At 42.9% G+C, this 19,406-nt stretch overlaps 1 protein-coding gene across 2 annotated transcripts in view; it reads right to left on the reverse strand.

Moving 5' to 3' along the window:
• Nucleotides 1-1,314: 1,314 nt before the first annotated feature.
• The window catches only part of LOC115208592 (cytoplasmic phosphatidylinositol transfer protein 1), a 96,781-nt gene continuing 78,689 nt past the window's right edge, over nucleotides 1,315-19,406 (reverse strand). The window contains exons 5-10 of one of the 2 annotated variants that reach the window (XM_029776772.1): nucleotides 19,126-19,197; nucleotides 10,868-10,966; nucleotides 7,674-7,829; nucleotides 7,399-7,462; nucleotides 5,710-5,846; nucleotides 5,298-5,376 (exon numbers count right to left, since the gene is read on the reverse strand). In XM_029776772.1, coding sequence (XP_029632632.1) covers nucleotides 5,371-5,376; nucleotides 5,710-5,846; nucleotides 7,399-7,462; nucleotides 7,674-7,829; nucleotides 10,868-10,966; nucleotides 19,126-19,197 — 534 coding nt within the window. In that variant the 3' untranslated portion in view covers nucleotides 5,298-5,370. Of the gene's footprint in view, nucleotides 5,377-5,709; nucleotides 5,847-7,398; nucleotides 7,463-7,673; nucleotides 7,830-10,867; nucleotides 10,967-19,125; nucleotides 19,198-19,406 lie in introns of both variants that reach the window. The other variant, XM_029776771.1, reaches the window with a different exon arrangement.

Below are 19,406 nucleotides of genomic sequence, written 5' to 3' on the forward strand. Positions count from 1 at the left end.
CCACAGCCAAACATTGGCAGTAGAATGGCCTTACTGAAGAGCTCAGTGACTTTCAACGTGGCACCGTCATAGGATGCCACCTTTCCAACGAGTCAGTTCGTAAAATAATTGCCCTGCTAGAGCTGCCCCGGTCAACTGTAAGTGCTGTTACTGTGAAGTTTAAATATCTAGGAGCAACAACGGCTCAGCTGCGAAATTGTAGGCCACACAAACTCACAGAACGGGACCGGCGAGTCCTAAAAATTGTCTGTCCTCAGTTGCAACACTCACTACTGAGTTCCAAATTGCCTCTGGAAGCAACATCAGCACAATAACTGTTTAGTGGAGCTTCATGAAATGGGTTTCCATGGCCGAGCAGCCACACACAAGCCTGAGATCACCATACGCAAAGCCAAGCGTCAGCTGGAGTGGTGTAAAGCTCGCCGCCATTGGACCCAGGAGCAGTGGAAACCTGTCTCTGGAGTGATGAATCACGCTTCACCATCTGGCAGTCCGGCAGACTAATCTGGGTTTGGTGAATGCCAGGAGCACGCTACCTGCCCCAATGCATAGTGCCAACTGTAATGTTTGGTGGAGGAGGAATAATGGTCTGGGGCTGTTTTTCATGGTTTGGGCTAGGCCCCTTAGTACCAGTGAAGGGAAATCGTAACGCTACAGCATACAATGACATTCCAGACGATTCTCTGCTTCCAACTTCGTGGCAACAGTTTGGGGAAGGTCCTTTCCTGTTTCAGCATAACAATGTCCCCATGCATAAAGCAAGGTCCATAAAGAAATGGTTTGTCGAGATCGGTGTGAAAGAATTTGACTGGCCTGTATAGAGCCCTGACCTCAACCCCATAGAACACCTTTGGGATGAATTGGAACGCTGACTGCGAGCCAGGCCTAATCGCCCAATATCAGTGCCCGACCTCACTAATGCTCTTGTGGCTGAATGGAAGCAATCCCCCGCATCAATGTTCCAACATCTAGTGGAAAGCCTTCCCAGAAGAGTGGAGGCTGTTATAGTGGCAAAGGGGAGACCAACTCCATATTAATGCCCATGATTTTGGAATGAGATGTTCGATGAGCAGGTGTCCACATACTTTTGGTCATGTGGTGTATATAGCAAAATGTTCATTCCCCTTGCTCTTTATCTTTCACTCTCTCTCACACACACAAACCCCCATGCAATCACACACCAACATGCGCATGCACACACACACACACACACACACACACACACACACACACACACACACACACACACACACACACATACACACACACACACACTTTCAGAGGCACCACATCTGACAACCAACAATGGCAAAGTGTAGTAGCAAGTAAACTTTATTTACTACAAGAATTAAGAAAAAAGTGAAACAATAATTACAACAGAGAACCAAATGTACCTCAAGGAGGGCAGTAAAAATATAACAAATATAATCAGTGGAAGAACCCAGAGCGACTTCCAGTAGCCGAACAAGGATGGCACTTCAGATAGGGAGACAGTAGCTCTGGTCCTGGGTGTTAGTGTGGATTGCTAACACTCGTCCTGCTTAGGAGGCTCAGTGTCAGGAAGCAGCAGTGACAACCTGGACCAGAGCTAGGGAGACAGCACGACAGCCTGGCAAGCCGCATCAGGTGGGACACAACGAAAGCTTGGTCCTTTTCTTAGAATCAACAGATGCCATTTGAAATACAGCAAACCACAAAATCAAACTACAGCACTTGTGAAAATTATAACAGAAAAACAACCTCCGAGTCAAGATATATTGTAAAAATTCAAAAGTAAACACAGTCCCCCCCCCCCCAAAAAAAAAGATTGATTCAAATATTGTTTTTATAGATAATGTGTCATTATATCAAAGAGCTGTAGGATCACCAAAAGCAACTGGAACGTCGATGATGCAAATTCAAAGTAAATCTTTTCACAGTGAGCACAATATGTTGAAAAATACCTATTTTCAATGTCCTTTCAACCAAAAATACATTTTTTTTAATGTATTTTGCACATAGGGTTGTAACGTACAGTATGTAGTTACAATGGTCTTTTCTACTGTGGATTTTTCAACAGCTCGATAAAGAGAACTAACAAATGGGACATTGCACCTTAAATGTTATAGATTCAAACCAAACTTTTGCACTCTCAAAAACGAACGCAAAATGACAAGTATAATCTCAAGGGTTGGTTATTTTTCAGTGAAGGACTAGGTTTCGTAAATAGTAAACTCATTCACTTTCTGTTCCATGCTCCACATAAGCTCACTCAAAAAGTCTTCATGAACTTATGTGGAGCATGCAACCCGAAAACGAAAAAGTTTACTATTTATAAAACCTAGACCTTCTCTCTGAAAAAAAAAACTGAACCTGGATGTTATGCCTGCCATTTTGATTTCGTTTTGATATAGCCATTAGCTTACTGGCACTCAAACATATCCCTGGATCTTTTTTATTCCTGATAGTCAATATCATTTAACACATGTATCCCACAGGAAATTTTACAGCAAAGACAAGTACAGTTTAGAATGATAGTGAGCATCTTGTGTAAAGATGAGACATTTTGGGGTTAGACACTGAAGAGTGGTCTATAGTGTTGAGTGGTCTATATCTGACCAACGAGTAGGCTTGTGTAACTTCGGTCCAACAAACCCCTCGTACAGAGATATAACAGTCAGTACGTTTGTTAACGGCTAATTTCGTTTTCTCATCAAAAAGTGCAAATGCACACAAATGTAATGTAATGTGACGTCTTCAGGACAAAACAATGGTCAACAGGTACCACAAACTTCAGCTATTTCTCTCAAAATCTTGTAAATGTTGATGATGAAAGTAACTAACATGAAGCTCTATTTCAAATCAATGTTTTGAAATTGCAATAAATTGAATAGTAGGCTTAAAAAGGGCCATTCCGCCACTTTACAAACTCATATTCATTATCTCCAGCACCATACGGGTGTCTAGATATGTGAAAACGGTGTGTTTCTATGATCTGTGGTTGCAAAGATAAGGTGGTCCTAAATGCTTCTCTGTGACATCACAAGGTAGGATTAAAAGTTAGAAAAACTGTGATTTTCAAAACTGGCAATGAGTTTCAAGCCAGAGGGAGGGTATTTTATTGCTCCACGTCACCATGAATCTCATAGTGTTTGAAAATTATTTTTTTGAAATGGTTGATGATGTCATCGGGTAGAACTTTGTAACTTTATATTTCTTTCTACAAAATGTAGAACGGCGCCATTTTCACATATGCAGGCACTGTTTTTGAGCTGGAGATAATGAAAATGAGGTTGAAAAGTGGTGCAATTGCCCTTTAACACTACAACAAAATGGGATGTTTTTTCTTTATTGAAATGTTTTGGATTTGTATACAGACGAGACAATATAGACTTTTGCATGCAGAGGCACTGAGTAGAGCGTTGTCTTCTCAGAACATGCTCAGTTTCAGTCTCTGCTAAAACTCCGCTTTACTATACAATGGTTACACTACAGAGCCTAGGACAACGTCACATTCGCTTTCTCCACAATTTCGCAGCAACAATATATCCTGCCATTTATATACACATATACTTCACATATGTAGACATGTTTGTGAACATTTCATGCGGCATATGACACCCCTTTATGCATTTATGTGATTGTATAAAACAGTAGCTAGGGCATTACAGTCCTCGATGTTTCTCCCCCCCCCCCCCAAAAAAAAGTTTCTGATGACACACTGTGGTGAGGCTAGCGCAGGGAGAAAAAAGTGGCCGCCGCTAACGTCGTTGCGTCAAAATAACTTTCTGATCCCACCAAAACTGGTACAGTACCAACATTGGCAAGCAACATTATCGGTATTCCTAAAAACACAATGCGCACAACGCAAAGATAACCAAGTACATAGGATAAGGCCAGGTTGAAGCGAGTGCCCTGCGAAAGCATGGAATTTCTTATCAACTCCACTGTGCTCAATGTTCATTTACATCATATCCCCCAAATGGCATTTTTCCTAGTCATATCTGTTCTGTTGCTATACCAATTTGATTAAACTGACTGCATCACTCCTCAATGTCAAACTTGATGCCCAATATGTATTTTATCATGGCTTATTTAATGTTGTGTAAACGTTCCAAAGGTTAGTTAAGTAGACAGGTGAGTATAGATATAGTATATAGATATATCTGTGCAGGTATAAAAATGGTGTTTTAAAGCAAGGAGAGAATGCTTATGTTCCCTGCCCTTCCTAAAGAGGGCTGAGGCAGAGCTCTGGAGACCTGAGAAGGGATCTCGTTCTGTGATTGTACTGATCTGGCATCTGTTTCAGTTGGAGTGTGTTGTGGAGACGTGAACACACAGAGATCTGGGTTCAGTTTTGAATGGTCTGTCATCTGTCCAGGTGAGTGGTGGTGTCTTTTTAGTGAGTCAATGTCGTTATAAAATCTAACTATACTACAGTACTTCTACTTCCATTTTGTTAATTTAAAAAGTGTATTTATTTCAAGGTCAAAATTATATTTCGATATATCTGTAGGCTGAGAATTCCATGGAAAGATGTTCACAAAACAATATTAATATCATTGTATCTCTAATTTCATGGTGTTACGGCAACTACATTTACATTACATAAGGATCATCAGCTGACCTGATATTTAAAAAAAAGAGAATCCATCTGGCATTTTGTCAATAACGTATTTTAAGACGAACACAGGGATCGCTAATTGAGGACAGGACACAAAACCCCTTGTGGATATGTTCTCTTGATGGACAGCTTAGGTGGTTGTCACAGTAGGTCAGACATCTGATTGGCTAGATCTCAGGAAGAGGAAGCCATCCATTGAAGGCTGACAAAACCGACTTATGTTGAGGATGTAGGAGATTGGAAACTGGTGGTTAGACCTTTGACCTCTGGTGATATGTGTAAGAAGCACTGAACTCTGGGATATGGTTAGTTAAGCCTGGAGGACTGGGCACTGGGGCGTAGAGGCTAGTCTTGCTGGGCTACTAAGACAGTGAGGTGGCAGGGCATATGGGGGAAAAGAACATCCCGTCCCTCCTATTCCCCCCCTAACTCAGCCTGGTCAGAGTCAGAGGAGGGCCAGGGGGAGTGATTTTGATTTGGAACTGGCACCAGCATAGAGCCCTGGGGGACTCCACTCTGGTTCTGGGTTGCGGCGTCGGGCAGGGTGAGGGTCTCAGGGGCGGACTTCTTGCGGGCTCGGTCCTTGGGGACGGAGAGGAACTCGGGCGCATCAGTGCAGAGGGGGGTGGTGGGGGCACTGGCGGGTCCGGAGAGGGTGCAGGAGGACAGGGGCATCTCGCTGATGGAGATCGACGGGGGGAAAATCCCGATCTTCTCGTTGGTGGCTTCCTGGATGGTGCGCTCATACTCTCTCACCTCATCCATCGTCATGTCTGCACGGAGAGAGAGAATGAGGTGGGAGACAGCACTCCAAAGCATTCCAATGCTTCTTTCTAATCTTAGCCTGGCATCACTACTAGTTATGTCATAATCAAAATGATCAAACATTTTCAAATCAAAAGTCATTTGATATTTTCTCAAGATGTGAATATTTTTGTACTTCATGTTTTCCCGACATAGAACCAACTAAAGCTTGCAAGAACCACTTATTTCAGAAAACATTTTGCATAGAAACAGAGTGATTGGTTCCCTCCTGAGTCACGTCGACATGAACAACAGAACACGTCAATATGAAACATAACAAGAGCAAATGAAACGACACATACGCTGACTTTGTCATGAATCTCTATGTCATCCAGTGATGGGGAGTTGGTGGAATGCTCTTGCTGCTCATGGCAAACTTTAACGTTGGTTTGTTCATGCATACTTTTCTCATATTCCCGCACGTCATCCAAGTTCATATCTGCAAAGAGGGGAGGAGGGAGGTCGAGATGTTGGCGTCTCCCCGTTAGGACACTCAAGACGAAGGTAGAGGAGGGGTTAAGTGGGGAGGGGCACGCCGTGGGTGAGTAGAGAGCGCTGGGTGGTGATTAGTGCTTTTGGGAGGGGCTGAAAGGTCAAAGTTCAAGCGCAATCAATAGGAGGTGGAGAGGGCAGAGCTAGCTTCCCACGACAGAAAAGAGTTGGTGTCGAGAGGAGAGAGCTAGTCAGGCCAAAGCCGGGTTAGGAAGAGGAAGAAAGGGAGGGATAGAGGGAGAAGGGGAAGGAGAATAAATGATCCAGAACCCTCCGAGTCAGACGGGAAGGGTTGGGAGCATCACTGGAAAAAAAATACATTCCCAAAGAACAGTCCTAGGCAAGGTGATCCCAAATACGTCAGGAGGATTTGGGTGAGAGGGAATCATCCAAATAGTGCATAGGAGGGAAAGTGATTTTTTTTCTCCAGAGGTTGAAGAGGAGAAGGGAGAGAGTGAGTAGCGGTGTCCCATTACAGCAGTAATGGCTTGTTATGGACTTACCCTGCAGCCATGGAAAAAGCTGAGTGCTAATAAGAGTCCTGCTAGTTTTACTGCTACTGCTCTTATTGCCATGCATTCACAACCCACATACACACAGCTTTCATGATTCAATGAGTGCAATTTCGTCTGTGTAATATCTCCTGATATTTCAGCAATTGCTATTCTTTTGTTAGGAAATTGTAGCAAATACAGCCATTTGTGTTCACTATAGACGTCGTGCAAGGGTTGATGCCAAAGAGAATGACAAATATTGCTGACACAAGAAGAAACAGACCAGTGTACAGGAGGGATATTGTTTGATTGAACGCCAACACAGAATTGCAGGAATTGGTTTTACAGATAAACATGGAAGGAACTGCAGTCCAGGGGCTGCTGTCTGTGTACGACTGAAGTAGTGAGCTAGTGAACACAGACCAACCCTGGACATGACAGTACTTCTAGGGGGCGATTTTCCCAGACACAGATTATGCCTATTGCTGGACTAAAAATGACTTTCAATGGAGATTCTCCATTGCACATGCTTCTTAGTCCAGAACTGGGCCTAGAATCTGCCCCCTTGTTTACGGGTTGTAAGTAGGGTTATTGATATCTGAGAGGTCACCCAGCGTAGAAGATAGAGCAGGGTTAGATGCAGTGATGGGGAATTGGATAGTGTTTCGGGGTTCACATGAGGTATTTGGTTCTATTACACACAATGATACAGACAGTAGATTAGAGACAGCATCAACAGTAACCACTTAACTCCCAAAAGGAGTAAAATCCAAATGGAAGTCCTTTCTTATTGATACCATTCTAAGGATGAGTGACTTCATAGGTCCCAGTGTTAAACTTGGGGCGTGTTCATTAGGTACAGAATAAACTGGGAGGGACTACCTATACTTGTCCAATAAGAAACACCCATTTTAACTTTCAACACATAAAAAAAAACTGCCCTACTGAACACTACCCAGTGATTAGTTAGTGAGAGGACCAATAGAGCAGTGCTTGTCGACCTACCGATCCACTCATCCACCCAGGCAAAAGCCTGCCTGTGGCCCAGGAGCAGCACATCACGCACCACCTATTGGGGGAGACAATAGAGGGGGTCAGAGAACACTGATCTCAGAGCAGTTCTACAAAAATGTACCAGCACTATCTATGGAGTAAGTGGCTGCTATTTAAATAGTGAACACTAAGTCACATACTGCTCACGCACTGAGTATAAAGCCTTTTGTGGAAGGGTTTAGTGGAGGACAGAATGGCTGTGTGTACGTGTGTGAGTGACCTCTGACCTTGTGTACAAACTGCTCTACGCGCGTCTGCAGGCCCCACACTTCAAACTTGACGGTGACCAGCTTGTAGGAGCACATGATGGGCTCCTGGGTGTCCCTCCAGCCCTCCTGCAGCATGCCCCTCGACGTCTTCTCTGACTTGAAGTACCGCAGGTCCTGTTGAGGGACACACACACAAGTGAATGTACGCACGCACGCACGCACGTAAACGTAGAGCTCAGTAATGAATCCAAACCTCTGTGCCCTGAGAGAAATGCATTACGGGAAAGCTAAAAATAGAAAGCTAACGTTAAATAGGAATCCTTCTCTCCAGAGACTCTTCGCTAAATCTCAGGGGCTGAGGCAATCATTCAACCACCGCATCTACTATACTCAACAGTCTAACTATACTTACACAGATGCTACAGTGGGGGAAAAAAGTATTTGATCCTCTGCTGATTTTGTACGTTTGCCCACTGATAAAGAAAGGATCAGTCTATAATTTTAATGGTAGGTTTATTTGAACAGTGAGAGACAGAATAACAACAAAAATATCCAGAAAAACGCATGTCAAAAATTTTATAAATTGATTTGCATTTTAATGAGGGAAATAAGTATTTGACCCCCTCTCAATCAGAAAGATTTCTGGCTCCCAGGTGTCTTTTATACAGGTAACGAGCTGAGATTAGGAGCACACTCTTAAAGGGACTGCTCCTAACCGCAGCTTGTTACCTGTATAAAAAGACACCTGTCCACAGAAGCAATCAATCAATCAGATTCCAAACTCTCCACCATGGCCAAGACCAAAGAGCTCTCCAATGATGTCAGGGACAAGATTGTAGACCTACACAAGGCTGGAATGGGCTACAAGACCATCGCCAAGCAGCTTGGTGAGAAGGTGACAACATTTGGTGCGATTATTCGCAAATGGAAGAATCACAAAAGAACTGTCAATATCCCTCGGCCTGGGGCTCCATGCAAGATCTCACCTCGTGAGGTTGCAATGATCATGAGAACGGTGAGGAATCAGCCCAGAACTACACGGGAGGATCTTGTCAATGATCTCAAGGCAGCTGGGACCATAGTCACCAAGAAAACAATTGGTAACACACTATGCCGCGAATGACTGAAATCCTGCAGCGCCCGCAAGGTCCCCCTGCTCAAGAATACATATATATGCCCATCTGAAGTTTGCCAATGAACATCTGAATGATTCAGAGGACAATTGGGTGAAAGTGTTGTGGTCAGATGAGACCGAAATGGAGCTCTTTGGCATCAACTCAACTCGCAGTGTTTGGAGGAGGAGGAATGCTGCCTATGACCCCAAGAACACCATCTCCACCGTCAAACATGGAGGTGGAAACATTATGCTTTGTGGGTGTTTTTCTGCTAAGGGGACAGGACAACTTCACCGCATTAAAGGGACGATGGACGGGGCCATGTACCATCAAATCTTGGGTGAGAACATCCTTCCCTCAGCCAGGGCATTGAAAATGGGTCGTGGATGGGTATTCTAGCTCGACAATGACCCAAAACACACGTCCAAGGCAACAAAGGAGTGGCTCAAGAAGAAGCACATTAAGGTCCTGGAGTGGCCTAGCCAGTCTCCAGACCTTAATCCCATAGAAAATCTGTGGAGGGAGCTGAAGGTTCGAGTTGCCAAACGTCAGCCTCGAAACCTTAATGACTTGGAAAAGATCTGCAAAGAGGAGTGGGACAAAATCCCTCTTGAGATGTGTGCAAACCTGGTGGCCAACTACAAGAAACGTCTGACCTCTGTGATTGCCAACAAGGGTTTTGCCACCAAGTACTAAGTCATGTTTTGCAGAGGGGTCAAATACTTATTTCCCTCATTAAAATGCAAATCATTTTATAACATTTTTGACATGCGTTTTTCTGGATTTTTTTGTTGTTATTCTGTCTCTCACTGTTCAAATAAACCTACCATTAAAATTATAGACTGATCATTTCTTTGTAAGTGGGCAAACATACAAAATCAGCAGGGGATCAAATACTTTTTCCCCCCACTGTATATGCTAACATGCTAATTTCTAACTCTGAAAGTTAGATAAGGAAGAGGTGTATGGGGAGAAAATTAGAAGGTGATGCTAGAGTTAGCTTAGCTAGCATTATCTGGTCAGAGCTGTATTGCGGAGTGTTTCGTGGGTTTACCTGCAATACAAACTCAATTCGGGAATATAACTAAACGTAAACTTAATTGAATAAAATTCCAACCCAATGAAATAGTTTGGATGACTAGGATGCTTAGGGCAAAACCAATAGACTGAAATGGTGTCCGTCTGTTGTATCATTGTATCTTTGAGTATCACTGAGTATCACCGAGTATCGCTGAGTATCACTGAGTATCGGTGAATGTCCTTGTATCCACTGTCATTGTTATGTCTGAATCATGTTACTGGTTCTATTTTTAGACTAATAATATGACTCTAATCACCAGTGTTTGACTACAGAGACAGCCTGTGGCTACAATAACCCCTACAATAACCCCTACAATAACCCCTACAATAACCCCTACAATAACCCCTACAATAACCCTTACAATAACCCCTACAATAACCCCTACAATAACGCCTACAATAACCCCTACAATAACCCCTTACAATAACCCCTACAATAACCCTTACAATAACCCCTACAATAACCCCTACAATAACCCCTACAATAACCCCTACAATAACCCTTACAATAACCCCTACAATAACCCCTACAATAACCCCTACAATAACCCTTACAATAACCCCTACAATAACCCCTACAATAACCCTTACAATAACCCTTACAATAACCCTTACAATAACCCCTACAATAACCCTTACAATAACACCTACAATAACCCCTACAATAACGCCTACAATAACCCTTACAATAACCCCTACAATAACCCCTACAATAACGCCTACAATAACCCCTACAATAACCCTTACAATAACCCTTACAATAACCCCTACAATACCCTTACAATAACCCCTACAATAACCCCTACAATAACCCCTACAATAACCCTTACAATAACCCCTACAATAACCCTTACAATAACCCCTACAATAACCCCTACAATAACCCCTACAATAACCCTTACAATAACCCCTACAATAACGCCTACAATAACCCCTACAATAACGCCTGGGCCCCATTAGCTCTAATGAAACAACACACACACACACACCGAGATGCAGATACACGCACGCACTCACCTCAGACTCTTTATAGTATCTCTCAGGGATCTCGTCGTAGGCGATATCCACAAAACACACTTCCCTTTCCTGGTCTTTATTTTCACTGTCTGAGAAGATCTGAAAACAAACAAAAATTCCCAGAGGTGCAGTTAGTCATCTATCACGTCAGGCATCAACAATATCCTCTCTTTATAAAACTACACAGCTCAATGATATTGATTGGGCCTCCCAAAATATCTTCTTTGTGTTATTCGAGGCCCTTGACTTACAGACATTTGTCATCTGTTTGTTATTTGACAGAAGCTGGTCAATGTCCATTCTATTTCAGCCAGAGTGGTCAGAATATCCACAAGGTCAGATATTTGATTTGATTTAGTGGGGCCCGTGGTCACTAAGCATCTCATAGTAAGAGTGCCTTTTAGATCATAATGTATACGATTACATGGACGGACGGACGGGGGGGTCTGATCCTAGATCAGCACTCCTACTCTGAGACGCTTGATACATACAGGCCCTGGTCTTAGATCTTAGATCATGGACCACTTAGACTTAGCTGCTCCACTAGGCTACTGCATGGACACGTCATTGCGCAACGCAGCCAGAAGGGAGAGCTCTAAGCTTGTGTTGATTGACTTCCACCGTACAGTACCCTCACTGTCATCATCTCCCATTCACACTCACAGACAGGCAGAGACAGACAGACAGACTGGCAGACCTCATATATAGCCGCAGGGCAAACAGACACCAATAGCATTAGCCACTCTCTGTTTCCATCTAAGGAGCTAGAGGTGTGTGTGTGTGTGTGTGTGTGTGTGTGTGTGTGTGTGTGTGTGTGTGTGTGTGTGTGTGTGTGTGTGTGTGTGTGTGTGTGTGTGTGAGATAGGCTCGGTTATAGAGAGGAATACTCCACTACGCCAGGCCTAAGGGGCCTAAGGGGACAAGTGAACGAATCCTCAGCCAGGGCAGAGTGCAACATATCAAAGTGTGTTTTAACGTCTATATGTTACACATCATGCTTCGAGCTACCGGGGGATGTATTGAAACTGCAGCGTACGGATAAATATTGCATGAATGTCAAGGAATAACATTAAAAAGAGTACTTCACGCCACGGATCACAACCTAAGAGAGATATGTAGGCTTCGTTGCTCGTAGCTATGGATGAATATTGTATGCCTTGCTGCCAAATATGATTAGTCCAACGAGAACAAAGTGGCTGTGACGGTGCCACATTTATAATATATTTCCACCTTATTTATTGATGTATAATATCTACATGAAGAAAAATGTCAAATGATGTTGTATGACAATGTAAATTAAATATCATATTTGGAAGCAATATGATCAGTCGATTTTCTTGGGTTCAGCTCATGTGCTATATTTGGACTAGTCTCAAATGCCAAAACATCAAGATGCCTTATGGGTTGGTAAAGTGGTCCCCCCGCACCATCTCCCTCCACCCCCCTCGGGGCCAGACACACGTTTCTCCAATCGATACAGTCGACTGAGGTGTGGACTCTGACCGCTGCCTGGTTGCCCTCTGTGACTTATAGCAGGGTGTGAAGCTGTAGTGCTGTGCTCAATGTCAGGAGGTGGGAGGTCGACATCCTCAGGTTCAGTGCTTACAGACAGAGAGCCATGGACATGCACATTTGCTCTCCTTGTCACTCTGTCGTCTCTCTCTTTTTCTCCATCTCTGTTCTCTTTTTCTCTCTCTTCTCTCCATCTCCTATCTCCATCACCCTCTCTCTCTTCCTTCCGTATTCTCTCTTTTACTTCCTCCCCTCTCTCCCTCTCCCTCTCTCTTTTTCTCACCTCTCTCCCTCTCCCTCCAAGGGGCCCTTCTGCCACAAGCTGTGTGAAACAGTCCTGCTGGCACATTGGGGGTGACATGCCATCATGGATGAGTGCAGCCAAGGGACAGAGAAAAGAGGGAGGGAGTACTAAGAAGAAGGTGCAATAATGAGGGAAGAGGAGAGAGAATGAGAACGTGTAATAAATAATGAGGGTAGAGGAGAGAGAATGAGAACGTGTAATAAATAATGAGGGTAGAGGAGAGAGAATGAGAACGTGTAATAAATAATGAGGGTAGAGGAGAGAGAATGAGGGAGGGAGAACGTGTAATAAATAATGAGGGGAGAGGAGAGAGAATGAGGGAGGGAGAATGTGTAATAAATAATGAGGGGAGAGGAGAGAGAATGAGGGAGGGAGAACGTGTAATAAATAATGAGGGTAGAGGAGAGAGAATGAGAGATGGAGAACGTGTCATAAATAATGAGGGGAGAGGAGAGAGAATGAGGGAGGGAGAACGTGTCATAAATAATGAGGGGAGAGGAGAGAGAATGAGGGAGGGAGAACGTGTCATAAATAATGAGGGGAGAGGAGAGAGAATGAGGGAGGGAGAACGTGTAATAAATAATGAGGGGAGAGGAGAGAGAATGAGGGAGGGAGAACGTGTCATAAATAATGAGGGGAGAGGAGAGAGAATGAGGGAGGGAGAACGTGTAATAAATAATGAGGGTAGAGGAGAGAGAATGAGAGAGGGAGAACGTGTAATAAATAATGAGGGGAGAGGAGAGAGAATGAGGGAGGGAGAACGTGTCATAAATAATGAGGGGAGAGGAGAGAGAATGAGGGAGGGAGAACGTGTAATAAATAATGAGGGGAGAGGAGAGAGAATGAGGGAGGGAGAAGGTGTAATAAATAATGAGGGGAGAGGAGAGAGAATGAGGGAGGGAGAACGTGTCATAAATAATGAGGGGAGAGGAGAGAGAATGAGGGAGGGAGAACGTGTCATAAATAATGAGGGGAGAGGAGAGAGAATGAGGGAGGGAGAAGGTGTAATAAATAATGAGGGGAGAGGAGAGAGAATGAGGGAGGGAGAACGTGTCATAAATAATGAGGGGAGAGGAGAGAGAATGAGGGAGGGAGAACGTGTAATAAATAATGAGGAGAGAGGAGAGAGAATGAGGGAGGGAGAAGGTGTAATAAATAATGAGGGGAGAGGAGAGAGAATGAGGGAGGGAGAACGTGTCATAAATAATGAGGGGAGAGGAGAGAGAATGAGGGAGGGAGAACGTGTAATAAATAATGAGGGGAGAGAGTAGGAACGTTAGGAAGAGGGGAGAAGAAAGAGAGAGAGGAGGAAAGGACAAGGAAGATGGAGGGAAGAAGAAAGAGCGCGTGCAAGAATGAATGAAAATGAGAAAGTAAGGCGGAGGGAGAGAGAGAAACTATGCAACTGTCTAATGGTGAAGTCTCAAGGAGACAGATAGAGAGAGAGTGTGATAGAACGAGAGAGAGAGAGAGAACGAGAGAGAGAAAGAGAGAGAGAGAGTGAGAGAACGAGACAGAGAGAGAGTGAGAGAATGAGAAGAGAGAGAGAGAGAGAGAGAGAGAGAGTGAGAGAGAGAGATAATGTCAACCATGAACCATTAGGGACAGTATTTAAGCAGTGGCTCTTCTCCAAACCTAACGGCAGCCCTGCCCTGTCAGGGTCTGCTACCTGATACGACCGTGGAGTTGTCAATCACATCATCTAACCACACCCTCCATTCATTCATTCAGACAGAATATGTAGTCTGCTCACACACACACACACACACACACACACACACTGCCATTCACACGGATTTCCACAGACGCACTTCATTGTATGGATATACACACAGGCAGACACACAAACACACATTACATTCAAACAGACATTGAACCCCTTCTCTGTCAGGAAACAGGACTGCGAGCGTGAAAACACCATTTTACAGCCTGACATTATCTTTCATAACATCGTGAGCACAGAAACACAGGGCTGCATATTATTTCACAATGTACAGTATCTTGGCAGAGGAGACTGAAATTTGGACCAGATTATACAGGGTTGTAAAAGACCAGAGTTTGTGCTGGTCAGCCCTGAAGCTGCAGTGTCCGCAGATAGATTCATTTGGGAGCTTTTAAGTGGAACTTATGCGTGCAAACACATACGTGTGTCTGCATCCGTGTGTCTGTACGCAACAACAAATGTGTACTTGATATGTGTGTGTGTGTGTGATATGACTCCAAGCATGCATGTGTGTGTTGTGTGTGTGCACGCACAGGGACACTGGCCACAGCAGTAGTTAGAGAAGAGAGGTAGGCTGGGGTTGGATTACAGATGTAGAGACCAGAGTGAGGCTGCCTTTTACATTCACTCTGATACGACATCCTCTCCTTTACATTCACTCTGATATGACATCCTCTCCTTTACATTCACTCTGATATAACATCCTCTCCTTTACATTCACTCTGATATAACATCCTCTCCTTTACATTCAGTCTGATACAACATCCTCTCCTTTACATTCACTCTGATACGACATCCTCTCCTTTACATTCAGTCTGATACGACATCCTCTCCTTTACATTCAGTCTGATATAACATCCTCTCCTTTACATTCACTCTGATATAACATCCTCTCCTTTACATTCACTCTGATATAACATCCTCTCCTTTACATTCACTCTGATATAACATCCTCTCCTTTACATTCACTCTGATATAACATCCTCTCCTTTACATTCACTCTGATACGACATCCTCTCCTTTACATTCACTCTGATACGACATCCTCTCCTTTACATTCACTCTGATACGACATCCTCTCCTTTACATTCACTCTGATACGACATCCTCTCCTTTACATTCACTCTGATATAACATCCTCTCCTTTACATTCACTCTGATACGACATCCTCTCCTTTACATTCACTCTTATCCGACATCCTCTCCTTTACATTCACTCTGATATAACATCCTCTCCTTTACATTCACTCTGATATAACATCCTCTCCTTTACATTCAGTCTGATACAACATCCTCTCCTTTACATTCACTCTGATACGACATCCTCTCCTTTACATTCACTCTGATACGACATCCTCTCCTTTACATTCACTCTGATATAACATCCTCTCCTTTACATTCAGTCTGATACAACATCCTCTCCTTTACATTCACTCTGATACGACATCCTCTCCTTTACATTCACTCTGATATGACATCCTCTCCTTTACATTCACTCTGATACGACACCCTCTCCTTTACATTCAGTCTGATATGACATCCTCTCCTTTACATTCAGTCTGATACAACATCTTCTCCTTTACATTCAGTCTGATATGACATCCTCTCCTTTACATTCACTCTGATACGACATCCTCTCCTTTACATTCACTCTGATATAACATCCTCTCCTTTACATTCATTCTGATACAACATCCTCTCCTTTACATTCACTCTGATACAACATCCTCTCCTTTACATTCACTCTGATACGACATCCTCTCCTTTACATTCACTCTGATACGACATCCTCTCCTTTACATTCACTCTTATCCGACATCCTCTCCTTTACATTCACTCTGATATAACATCCTCTCCTTTACATTCACTCTGATATAACCTCCTCTCCTTTACATTCAGTCTGATACAACATCCTCTCCTTTACATTCACTCTGATACGACATCCTCTCCTTTACATTCACTCTGATACGACATCCTCTCCTTTACATTCACTCTGATATAACATCCTCTCCTTTACATTCAGTCTGATACATCATCCTCTCCTTTACATTCACTCTGATACGACATCCTCTCCTTTACATTCACTCTGATATGACATCCTCTCCTTTACATTCACTCTGATACGACATCCTCTCCTTTACATTCAGTCTGATATGACATCCTCTCCTTTACATTCAGTCTGATATAACATCTTCTCCTTTACATTCAGTCTGATATGACATCCTCTCCTTTACATTCACTCTGATACGACATCCTCTCCTTTACATTCACTCTGATATAACATCCTCTCCTTTACATTCACTCTGATATAACATCCTCTCCTTTACATTCAGTCTGATATGACATCCTCTCCTTTACATTCAGTCTGACATGACAACCTCTCCTTTACATTCAGTCTGATACGACATCCTCTCCTTTACATTCACTCTGATACAACATCCTCTCCTTTACATTCACTCTGATATGACATCCTCTCCTTTACATTCAGTCTGATATAACATCTTCTCCTTTACATTCAGTCTGATATGACATCCTCTCCTTTACATTCACTCTGATACGACATCCTCTCCTTTACATTCACTCTGATACGACATCCTCTCCTTTACATTCACTCTGAACCGACATCCTCTCCTTTACATTCACTCTTATCCGACATCCTCTCCTTTACATTCACTCTGATATAACATCCTCTCCTTTACATTCACTCTGATATAACATCCTCTCCTTTACATTCAGTCTGATACAACATCCTCTCCTTTACATTCACTCTGATACGACATCCTCTCCTTTACATTCACTCTGATACGACATCCTCTCCTTTACATTCACTCTGATATAACATCCTCTCCTTTACATTCAGTCTGATACAACATCCTCTCCTTTACATTCACTCTGATACGACATCCTCTCCTTTACATTCACTCTGATATGACATCCTCTCCTTTACATTCACTCTGATACGACATCCTCTCCTTTACATTCAGTCTGATATGACATCCTCTCCTTTACATTCAGTCTGATATAACATCTTCTCCTTTACATTCAGTCTGATATGACATCCTCTCCTTTACATTCACTCTGATACGACATCCTCTCCTTTACATTCACTCTGATATAACATCCTCTCCTTTACATTCACTCTGATATAACATCCTCTCCTTTACATTCAGTCTGATATGACATCCTCTCCTTTACATTCACTCTGATACGACATCCTCTCCTTTACATTCACTCTTATCCGACATCCTCTCCTTTACATTCACTCTGATATAACATCCTCTCCTTTACATTCACTCTGATATAACATCCTCTCCTTTACATTCAGTCTGATACAACATCCTCTCCTTTACATTCACTCTGATACGACATCCTCTCCTTTACATTCACTCTGATACGACATCCTCTCCTTTACATTCACTCTGATATAACATCCTCTCCTTTACATTCAGTCTGATACAACATCCTCTCCTTTACATTCACTCTGATACGACATCCTCTCCTTTACATTCACTCTGATATGACATCCTCTCCTTTACATTCACTCTGATACGACATCCTCTCCTTTACATTCAGTCTGATATGACATCCTCTCCTTTACATTCAGTCTGATATAACATCTTCTCCTTTACATTCAGTCTGATATGACATCCTCTCCTTTACATTCACTCTGATACGACATCCTCTCCTTTACATTCACTCTGATATAACATCCTCTCCTTTACATTCACTCTGATATAACATCCTCTCCTTTACATTCAGTCTGATATGACATCCTCTCCTTTACATTCACTCTGATACAACATCCTCTCCTTTACATTCACTCTGATATGACATCCTCTCCTTTACATTCAGTCTGATATAACATCTTCTCCTTTACATTCAGTCTGATATGACATCCTCTCCTTTACATTCACTCTGATACGACATCCTCTCCTTTACATTCACTCTGATATGACATCCTCTCCTTTACATTCAGTCTGATATGACATCCTCTCCTTTACATTCACTCTGATATAACATCCTCTCCTTTACATTCACTCTGATACGACATCCTCTTCTTTACATTCAGTCTGACATGACATCCTCTCCTTTACATTCAGTCTGATATGACATCCTCTCCTTTACATTCAGTCTGATATGACATCCTCTCCTTTACATTCAGTCTGACATGACATCCTCTCCTTTACATTCAGTCTGATACGACATCCTCTCCTTTACATTCACTCTGATACAACATCCTCTCCTTTACATTCACTCTGATATGACATCCTCTCCTTTACATTCACTCTGATATAACATCCTCTCCTTTTTACATCTGCAGGACTTTCACTAACATTGTCTGGCCATGGAAGTGGAACTCTCACACACACACACCATGATAAATGACCAGACAGGTTGATGTCCATCTACTCTCTCTTACAACATTAAGAGAGAGTGGACTTTTCTAAGACCAAGACTGTCAACTCTTCACACACACACACGCACCCTACATCCTAACATATTATTATGCTAACATAGTAGTAGAACTATTATTCTGCTATCGAAATGAGGGAGAGAGAGAAGGCCAGAGTATAAATGAAATGGGCTCTTCAATTAGCAGAACTGCACTTGGCAAACACTGAGGGGCCATAAGACCCCTATTATGGAATTACTTCATCATACTGAAGGTCTCAGTGCAACACACACACACACACACACACACACACGGTCTTTACTCACGTTGTCATTGCTGCCTTTGTTGTCCTCGTATTTCGTCTCTATGTGAATGGAGAACTTGGGTAAGAAAGAACACTGCAAAACAATACAGATGAGATGCATCAGGTGAGATGGTGGAAAAACAACCTCTTTCACCTGAAACTGGTGTTTAGTTTTATAATTGTTTATGCGTCATCGAGACATTTAGTCTCTAGACTTCTTGTACCAGCATCCCCACCAACTAATGTGTTTGGTGCTTATTTCAGAAAGGGGAGATGAATGAATGGGAGTATGCTCTGTATGCA

Source organism: Salmo trutta, chromosome 14 (assembly GCF_901001165.1).
Source record: "Salmo trutta chromosome 14, fSalTru1.1, whole genome shotgun sequence".
In the NCBI taxonomy this organism is placed as follows: domain Eukaryota; kingdom Metazoa; phylum Chordata; class Actinopteri; order Salmoniformes; family Salmonidae; genus Salmo; species Salmo trutta.